Source organism: Limulus polyphemus, unplaced genomic scaffold, assembly GCF_000517525.1.
Source record: "Limulus polyphemus unplaced genomic scaffold, Limulus_polyphemus-2.1.2 Scaffold1060, whole genome shotgun sequence".
NCBI classification, from domain to species: Eukaryota; Metazoa; Arthropoda; class Merostomata; order Xiphosura; family Limulidae; genus Limulus; species Limulus polyphemus.
The window spans coordinates 130,229-140,698 of record NW_013666670.1 but is presented as its reverse complement, the minus strand read 5'-3'; the positions used below and the strand labels follow the sequence as shown (position 1 = coordinate 140,698).

At 33.9% G+C, this 10,470-nt stretch overlaps 1 protein-coding gene across 1 annotated transcript in view; it reads right to left on the bottom strand.

The window, feature by feature from the left end:
- The window catches only part of LOC111086391, a 22,160-nt gene that overhangs the window by 10,184 nt on the left and 1,506 nt on the right, over positions 1-10,470 (bottom strand). Inside the window, exons 2-7 of the mRNA XM_022389029.1 lie at positions 4,229-4,424; positions 2,775-2,908; positions 1,986-2,109; positions 1,518-1,629; positions 1,048-1,331; positions 689-888 (exon numbers count right to left, since the gene is read on the bottom strand). Of these exons, the coding sequence (XP_022244737.1) occupies positions 689-888; positions 1,048-1,331; positions 1,518-1,629; positions 1,986-2,109; positions 2,775-2,908; positions 4,229-4,424 (1,050 nt within the window). The remainder of the gene's footprint in view (positions 1-688; positions 889-1,047; positions 1,332-1,517; positions 1,630-1,985; positions 2,110-2,774; positions 2,909-4,228; positions 4,425-10,470) is intronic.

Below are 10,470 nucleotides of genomic sequence, written 5' to 3'. Positions count from 1 at the left end.
TTTTTTTTTTTTAATACGGTGTTTCAATAGATATAAAAAAGTTCTATCTATAACGAAGTTTTAAACACAATGAGGTTCCAACTGTAATATTTATTATCTATTATTAGCTGTAAGAAAGCTAACTTCTTGATAACATCGTTTATACTAGTATAGTTTTTTTTTTAATTACTACTAGTTATTAATACTTATGAAAGCGGATACTTAGTTTGAAACTGTCACCTCAGTAAAATTGTTTGACACTGTTGTTTTGATTTAGCATGTAATAAAAAGAAATCCAAACTTTGTTATGATATTTACAGACATTGCCAGAACTTGAGACTCAGTCATTACATAGATATTGTTATAGAAATAAACTGCATAGCATTGTAAAGTTCTGGTGACTCATTGATGGGGGGGGGGGTATTTAAAATACCATTTTGATGAACACTCTGGGCTACCCCTACATAGACAGTGCTACTGCCTGCCTGATTAAGAAGATGCTTCGGGAATTACAAAGAATGTACAAATATAGTATTCAATTATATTTTCACTAAGCTTTAGAGTTTCACAAATTTAAATGGGAGTAAAATAAGTTAGTCTGCAAGTCCGAGCTAACCCCAGGATCGTCGCCTAGTTACATGTAAACGAGTTAAAACGGTATGGGGGAAAAAAAAGTTAATTCTTATATAAAACGGAGACCAACATTTACCTCAACATGATTTATGAAGTTCTTTAGCTCCATTACTCTCGTAAACACTGGGTTAGGAAGAGGCTTTAGACTGGTGTGAAGAGAAAAAAGCCGCGATCCCTTTCTTCTATCCACCGCTAGGAGATAAACAGTCTTCTTGTAGATGAAGGAAGTGATACTGCCAGTCAACAGCTGGATGTCCTTAGGAGAGCTCTGCAATACTAGGAAAAGTAATTTGGAAAAACAAATTAGGGATTGTATAGGCTACCAACAATGACAACGATTTAACCAGGTAATTCAAACTAAACCATACATCTAGCAATCTCCTTCAGTTTCAAATATCCTGTAATTATTTTTAAATTAATAAACAGATTACTTACTCTGAGGAGGCACTCTAACCAGTCGTTCCTCCTTTTGCCACACTAGTAAAGACACTCGATTGAGTATTGTGTCTTGGAATAATACAGCAAAAACATCATCTCGACATGAAGACACTGGAGCCGTGTAAATCTGCGTGGCGTTTGGAAACTTTAGAAACTGCCTTGTGTGGAATTCTCCACTTCGCCACACAAGTAAATGTTGTTCCTGGGATGAGATAATAGTAAAGAAGTGTTCGAATCCGACACGAAAACTTTGGAGATCACGAATATCGTCTGCATGCAATCTTTAAAAAATTATACCTTTAATTAGTCATTAGGTCGTTATTATTCTAAAGTAAAGCCACTTTTGACCGAATAAAGATAAAGTTATATTTCCATCCTTTGACTCACAAAAAAAAAAAACGAACTTAGTTTCTTAAATACGTAATTTATTTTCCAGCGAGAGTTCGAAACATAGTTGAGCTACTTACGCTTTTAACTGTGTATGGGATCGTAGAAACCAATCTAATTTTAAAACAAGACACGTGGACGAATTGGCGACAGCCACGTAACCAAATCCGTTTATAACAAGAGTTTCCAAGTCTACGGGATCATGCAACCAGATTTTAATTATGTTCTTCCAGCATCCAATACCTTGAAAATGAAGAGTGGAAGCGCGAAGTTACATACAATAAAGAGTTTTTTTGTAATGTTATCGAGATAGTAACGAGCTAACAAGATATCACAGAAATTAAAAACTCAGTAATCGTAACAGCCAGCTTCTTAGTTTTGTTAAATCACTTTCGTCGAGTTATAGTAACCTCCTACTATTCTCACTTCGACATAACTAATTTTGAGAATGATACATTTATCTTAAAATTGGTAGGTTGATTAAAGATCTGGATAGAATATCAACTTTAATTTTATTAAAAGGGTCACAATTACGTGCGAAATCTTACCTTTTTCAATGTATTGCACTTTGAAGCCAGATGAAGAGTTGTATAGCAGGATAATAGAACTATCAAACTGTGATGACACCTGACCCACTTTGAACGGAGTATCGCCCAAGTCCAGTAACATGACCTAGAACAAAGTAAAGTTTTCCCACAAGTATATAGAATTTTAAGAAATTCAGAAGGAACTAACGTTTGCTTACCGTTTGACATCTTTGGAATAAGGAGTGTGCAAGAGTTTTGAAGAATGTTAGAAATGAGCAAGTTATGGTAATGGAATAGGAGAGGGGGAAGAAATTTATTTTACAAGCACTTATTGAACAGCTGCCAAAGTTCAGTTTCAGATATTTGCACAAGAGGTGTTTGCCTTAGACGTTCTTAATTTTGGGCTGATAAACTATAGGGTATTCGAAAAGTCTGGAACCATAGGAATTTGAAATAATTTTAGAGGATGCGTTACGTTACACATGTGCTCGTAATTCGAAATAAGTTTAGATTAACACTGGGATTAAGTTAACATCGTCATGTTTTGATAGCGCCATAAATCAGATACCGAGAATCAAGTAATGCTGCAAATCACCTACGAGTCCAGATTTTTTCGTACACCCTGAAAAAGGAAAGTAGCTTTCCGTGTACTAAAAAGGTGTAGCGTTTAGGTAATCATTTAAAGTTTAATTTTATTAAGTGAAAGCGACGTGTTCATTGAAATCGAATGCATGCATTATTTTCACTAGTATTAGCGACTAACTTAATATTCGAAATAACCAAGGTTGTTTTGTTTTCAATTTCATGTACCTGGTTCGAGTGTCCGTTCACCACCTTGTATATAATTAAACGGCCGACGTATTCAGAAGCCTCCAGAATGGCTACGGCTAACATTTCGAACTGTTCGTTGGTTTTAACGAAAGAAATAGAATCGAGGATAATAGCTAGAATGAAATAAAGCCTTCATAAGTGAACGTTAATATTCAAAGATCCATAATGATAACAAAAACGTCAGATTAAATAAGATTTATACTGGTGTGACGTGTAGTTTAGTAGCAAGCGAAGAAATTAGTTAGTTATAGTACGACACTCATTTCATTCAGTATAAAGATAAGACTTGAGACCAAATTAAGATGTTTGCTTAAGCACACCATCTTTACTATGAAGATCCAAGACGATTAGTAGTTTGTCTCATCCATACACACACACACACACACTATATTTTAATTGTTGACTAGATTTTACAAATAGATACAAAACTTACCATTTTTAGTTGTGTGTGACAAGATAGCTGTTGATGTTTTCAAACTCATCCCATATTCTATATAATCAATTTGCCATAGAAGAACTTTCTCGTTTCCAACGGACAAGAGGAAATCAGAGTTGTTAAACCTAACGTAGCGCCACAGTTTTGTAGAAGTGTCTGTTGTAAACTTTTCCTCGTGGATGTTCTCTATGACTATATCTGGAAACAAACCGTACTAGTAGTAACGCATGCTAAGCTTCCATAATGTAATATCTCCTTCCTTTTAAGTTAGTTTGAGATTTTTTATATTTTACTTAATAACTGCAAGAGCATAATAAGATATTCCCCATTCTATATTAATAGATTTTACGCAAGGTTTAAAAAGTTTGTTTCGCCCACAAAACTTCTTTTAGAGTAAACCTTGCTTCAATAACTTAATCCACGTAATAGGATAAGTGTCCGAGAATAGACAAAAAGTTAAAACCTAGTGTGCTTGTTATTAGAAATTATCGATGTTAGAAGTTGGATTACAAATGCATGATAAGAGCATTTCTAAAAGTTAGATTTCTGAATGCTAAAATGTATTCCTACGTCTGTCAGAAGCTATAGTGGGGGAAGGGGATAAGGTACCTATACTAGTCCACCCGTTCCAATTATTTAGACTATGTATATCGTTAAAAGTTTGTATACTACAGACTCCAGTTCTAAATAAGTAGTATTATTTGTCAGTTAATATATCATACAATTATAAAGATGATTTATCAACTTACGAAGAAGTAGCATTTGTATCTGAAAAAGAAAAAAATTGTCAGGTTGGAGCATGCTGCATCCCCCCCTGAAAAGTATTGATTGGAGAATGTAACCACTTACTACAAGCAGTGTAAAATGTTGCACGATGTTCATTATGTGTAGTAACTGTGGCTAAACCTTAAGGATTAGAGACTGATGTACTACTACTACTTTGATTAATTAAGAATAATCAGAACTTTACTCTCATTATACTAAATTTTACACTTACCTTCTCTGTTATTGTAGCCAGTACCAGGAATATAGCCATGAAGTAAAGGTTCGGTTTTATCCAATTCTGGGTGGTCCAGGTCATGAAAAAAGTCATTTACATAATCGTTTTCTCTAGCAAAGTATTGTCGCGTCATATCCAGGACTACAGAATTGAGAGTATCAGCGAAAAGAGGATTCTGTTGATAGTCTGCAGACTAGTAAGAAACAAGAACAGTTGTTTATTGTTTAAATGGAACAAGGAAAGTTGGAAATAAAGTATTGGGAGTTAAAGCTAAAAGCTACAAAATATAGCTTCAGAAATAAAAACATACCTCCACTTCATTTACAATAGAAAAATAGTTAAAAAAAAAATACAGCGACGTGAGCTTAATCCCCCCCCCCACCCCGATTTAGTTGTACGCGATTTTAGGTGAATCACGTAGTTGTGATAGGTAGTAATCAAATAAAAAAAAAATAGTCCATAAATAAGAAAAAAAAGTTAAAAAAAACAACAACATAAAATGCCCGACATGTTTAAAGGAATAAGATTTCGCGAGTAATACTTACCACGAATTCCGATCGTAAGGGTCGCCATACCCATAACAGTAAAGTAAAATGAAGTACAAACATCATATTACCTAAAACAAAATAAAATAACTATTAACCACTTCAATAAAAATATTAAACTTATTTTTTAAGAAAAGAAAAACACCAATAAATCCTACTTCGCTATAATAAACCCATTACATACCTAAAGTACAAAGCATAATTCAAGACACACCAGTAAAGCCACTCTAGTGAATCCCGTTAATATAGTGTAGTTCTTTACCCTAAGCTGTGGGCGTGGCATATGACACCAACCTGTCTAACCACCTGCCAACATAAATCGCATTAAAAGCAAAAATACTCATTTTTTTTCTATAGGAAACTCTACGTTTTCTGTTTATTTTTCTTATATTCCCAAGTTTATCAGCCAATAAGTATGAGGAACTAGTGAAAGAGTGTGGTTACTTTCAAAGAAATATTTGTAAATTTTTGATTCAACATTTGAATATAGTTTACTTAAATAGAAGTTTGTAGCATTGTACGTTAACTGAGAAAGAATGGTAATAAAGTACTTAAAAAATTTCTTCAGCAATGTATTTGTAATAAAGTAGCCAGTTTTAAATCTAAAGAAGACACCTTTGTGATATCTTTTCTGTACATTGTTTCTACTAGAGAGAGAAAGTTGAAAAAAACATGTTCTGTGACTTTCTAAACTGCAGCTCGGGCATGACAGATTCTATACAAAAGTAAACATAAGATTATTAGTGGCTACTGATACAGGTCGAACCAAGTAGCAGATATATATAGGTATTAAAAAGTGCAAAATAAGTTAGAATTTTTGTAAGTGGAGTGAACACTGTGAATAAGTTTACCACATCTGAAATTATTTCATTTCTACATAGCCAGCAGGAGTTGGAAAGGAAAAATGATTAAGAAATTTAATATTAAATTTGTATTTTCCAAACGTCCCTTCAACAAACATTTAATTCACGCCTCAATTCTTCACATTCTTGCATTATTAATAAGAAATCTTGGCTGTGGATCAGCACAATCCGTAGTTCTTATCACCGAAGACAGTCATCATAATAATAACAGACTGTTTAAAAATAAACAGTTAAACGATGTAAAAGAGAATGATATTCATTATATATGCAAACTACGCATATAAATAGTTTCGAGATAAATGTAAAAAATAACAAAGTACCAAAGTTTACAATGCCACCATTATATTGTTATAAAAATATGGGCTAAGCGTTGCTCGGTTGTTACCATGCTGGTATTATAAAGACCAATGGCTCTAGGTCCCTTGTATTATTATTATAGCGTTCTCTGAGAATAATGTAGTTCTTCACAATCTTGTATTATTAAAGGGAAGTCTTATCACACAATAGGAATCAGTTCACACGATAGTTCTTCACAACTTGGTATTATTAATAGGGAAATCTTATCACACAATGTGAATTAGTTTGCCCTTGACGAGTCAGTTCTATATAAAAGCAGATGGGTGTTTAATGAAATATCTTAAAGAAGAAAAAAGAATATTCGATTTTGACAACAAGTTCTTCTAGTATGTCCTCGAACAATATTTTATTTCAAGGAAGATCATATACTCAATGTCTGCAACTAATAACATCGTGCTGGCAGTTACATTTATAGTGTTGGATATGTTACATTTATAGTGTTGGATATGTTACATTTATAGTGTTGGATATGTTACATTTATAGTGTTGGGTATGTTGTGCAGTAGCCACATGGAATGGCAGAAACAGTCAATAATACTGACAAAAATTAAAGTGAATCATAAATAACGCTTATATTTTTTCAATTTTGTTGAATCGAACAGACCTAATATTATGTTCGTGAAAAGATTATACAAATATTAAATCCTACAAATGAATTAACCTCCAAGTTTAACTGCTTTTGTGTTGTACAATCTTGGCCAAAATGTTTGCATACTGATTGATATTGATGTTATTGTCTACATGCATGGATTAGTTATTGAATACGGTAACGTATAATCGGACAAATATGTATGAGTTGTTATTCTGGTCTGTATTCTGGTTGTTTTGGGCATTTGTTCGTCAAAACACACATACACACCTGTTTTGTTTAAAATGGTGTGTTTTTGGTATAATCTTTTTTGGAAACAGATCAATGTGTTGTTCAGACAATTTCTATGTACTTGGTGTAGAGTCATGCCTCGTCACGTGTCACAAGTTATAGGGCGTCAAATTGTTCGACAGTATGAATTGGTATGAAGCAAACGGACATTGCCAGAGCAGTAGAGTACCCCAATGTACTGTATCCAAATCCTGAAATGTCATCGGACTACAGAAAACGTTGGTCCAGGAAAATATACTGGTAGACACCGAAAAACTACTTCCCGAGATGACCGTGTTTTGATCAGGTTAACACGTCAAGATCGAAAAAAGTCTTGCAACACCTTACGACAGAAATAGCATGAACACATTCATTCCAGGGTATCCAGAAGAACAGTGAATAGGAGACTTACAAAACAAGGTTATTTTGCAAGAACAACTATCTGCAAACCGATTTTCACCAGAATTCACCACCTTCACCGTGTTACTTGGGCAAGACAGCATGCCAACTTACAGTTAGGACAGTTACAGTCCTGTAACATCTATTCTATTTGAGTGCTTGTAATTTCCCTAGTTCTCCAAGGAAATTTCCACGTCAGTTGCTTTACTGTAGGTGTCCAAAGGCCAGTATCGATACTCGTGCCTACTTTACTGCTTAGCAAAGTGCTGAAGTTGTGGTTTAGTGAGTATTTACTGAGTTTATACAGTCTTGGCTAAATGTTTGCGTATTTTGTAACAAACAAGATCATTATTATTAAGATTGAATACAAATACACATAGCGCTGTCAAACTGTCTTCAAGCAAACGACGAACACGAATCCTACCATCAGCTTCAACAAGCCGGAAATAAAACTCATCTGAAGTAGAGATGAAGGTGGTAGAAATACTATGTTTAATTTTTTATGGAGCCATTTATGCTCGTATTCTTGGTGAAAAGGTGTGTGGTCTGTCTGTAATGTGTAAAATGTTGCAGACAGTCGTAAAATATCTTTTCTTCCAAATTATTATAATCGAGTTAAAACAATCACCGGTCTTTGAAAGAGATATTTAACCACCAAACTTTACATCCCTATCTTCTAGCCCAATAAAGAACAGCACTTAATATAACTTGATTCTGGGGATTCATCTCAACATTCTGCTTTTAACTGTTAGCTCTGCAATAAAAGAAAATATGTTCTCAATGATAGGAGGAAGTACTGCTATTTCGAATTTCTTATTGCTAATTTAACAAAGAGAAACATTTCATATTAGTAAAATAAAAATTAATGGTTCATTTAACAGCAAAGATAAACTTAAGTCTCTGGTAGAAAAGTGCTTAATTCAGGGTTGCTTACAAGAAAGAGGAAACTAGTCAGTAGCACCATTTGACCACATGGTTACTCTTAGTTACAGGTTTGACTCACTTTTCTAACGCTCCCACAACCGTAAGTATGGGACATGTCCAGCGGCATACTGCAGGCTCGAATCTTAATGCTTTTGAACTGTAGCCCGGTATGCTAGCTATAAGGGCACACACGGTCAAGTATCGTGAATAAAAAAAATTGTGGCTGTAGGGAGATGGTAGGTACAAAGTTGCGAAATTTAGAATAAAAATCCAATGTTACCAAACTGTTTATTAAACTTAGTTTTAACCTGTTAAGGAAGATAATTATTTCAACATACACAGTACTGGAAACAAGTCTGGAAACGTACAGGTGTTAAACAGGTGGGAGTCACGAACAGATCAATTTATCATTAGAATAATACATTGTTATAAAACATACAAAAGTAAATACAAAATGCTAATAAGCAGCACAACATATCTGCTTTAAACAAAGCAGTACAGTTGGTTTTATGAAGTCAGAGGTTTATCAATGTACGAGAGTGAAATATTGCTCATATGTTCTGCGTTACTTTCCAAAATTGTTTTGTTGCTAATTAACCTTAGTTTTTGTGAACCCACACAGCATTAATATAATTCGTATGTGGACTATGTCCAATAAAAGCCAATGTTGCTTCTATTCCGTCGACCTGTGCACTTGTTAGGGTCCTTTCTTTGTCTTTGCTGCAGGAACACAAATCACTATCCAACAGGTCTTCTTCAGGAGGGAATGAAATAATTAATAAAAATATACTTGTACTTATCAGTAGGCAGGGTGCTCTAGACTGTATGCAGATCGTTATCACCATTGAACATACTTGTACTTATCAGTAGGCAGGATGCTCTAGACTGTATACAGATCGTTGTCACCATTGAACATACTTGTACTTATCAGTAGGCAGGGTGCTCTAGACTGTATACAGATCGTTGTCACCATTGAACATACTTGTACTTATCAGTAGGCAGGGTGCTCTAGACTGTATACAGATCGTTGTCACCATTGAACATACTTGTACTTATCAGTAGGCAAGGTGCTCTAGACTGTATACAGATCGTTGCCACCATTGAACATATTTGTACAAATCCTCTTTTATTTCATTCATTTCCTTAATATCTTCCTCGGTTAATTTTCGCAACAGATGTTATTTATTAACCCAACTATACTTATTTTGCAAAATCAAATTTTAAGTATTTTTATTTCAGAGCTTTGGTTTCTCTATTTACTAGTTTCTATATATTGAAGTGTTATAATAGCATTAACGTTTTTAGATTTACCATTTATATGGTTAATGTTTACTTTTATATAAAAGAAAAAGTTGATGTCTCCTTTCATATAGAAGAAAAATGACCTAATACTAAAGCCATCTGGTAATGTATGTCTATAATCTTCCTTCGAGCTTAATGCTTCTTTGTTAACTTAATAGAATATATCTCATGTTATTTACATCTTATTAGATTCGTAGTTTTTATATTTCTTTTTGGTCAAGTAAACATTCTTTATATTCATCGAAAATAATTCTATTTATAGTTCGTTTGTTTGTAGTTAAGCACAAAGCTACAAAATAGGATATCTGTGCTGTACCCACCACGGGTATCGAAAGCCGATTTATAGCGTTTTAAGCCCGCCGATTTACCGCTGCGCCACTACTGGGCTCTATTTTATAATAACACTTTTAATTACCCCTTTAGGCTTCTTACAAATTTTATCATCTTGTAATTTTAAAGCATAAATCTTAGACTTAAGCTATACAAATTTAATAATTATTTTTCCATTGTTTTCGTCTTTTATTTTATCCCAAAGTTTTATTTCACTAACGGAGCATCTTAAGAATAGTCTTTTGGATAGTTTGGAGTATCAAATAAATTAATGTTTTATTTTATATCGTTATAGAGGTCATCAGTTTTTATTTCGTGAATATAAGAATCAGTATCTAAATATAATAAGTTTAAGTCATCACCATACTTTGATTTCATGAATCCATAATGATAATCATACATCAATGTTTTTGAAAGATCTTGACTGCTCATATCAAAGAAAATTGGTTTATTGAATATTATGTCTGTTTTATTCCTAAGAATGTTGGATAACATTTCTGTAAATATTGTTCTCTCCTTGAAGTTTTGTTTAGCTATTGAGTTTTCAACTTCATTTGCATCCGAACACAATAGGCCCGGCATGACCAGGTGGTTAGGGCGCTCGACTCGCAATCTGAGGGTCGCGGGTTCGAATTCCCGTCACACCAAACATGCTCGCCC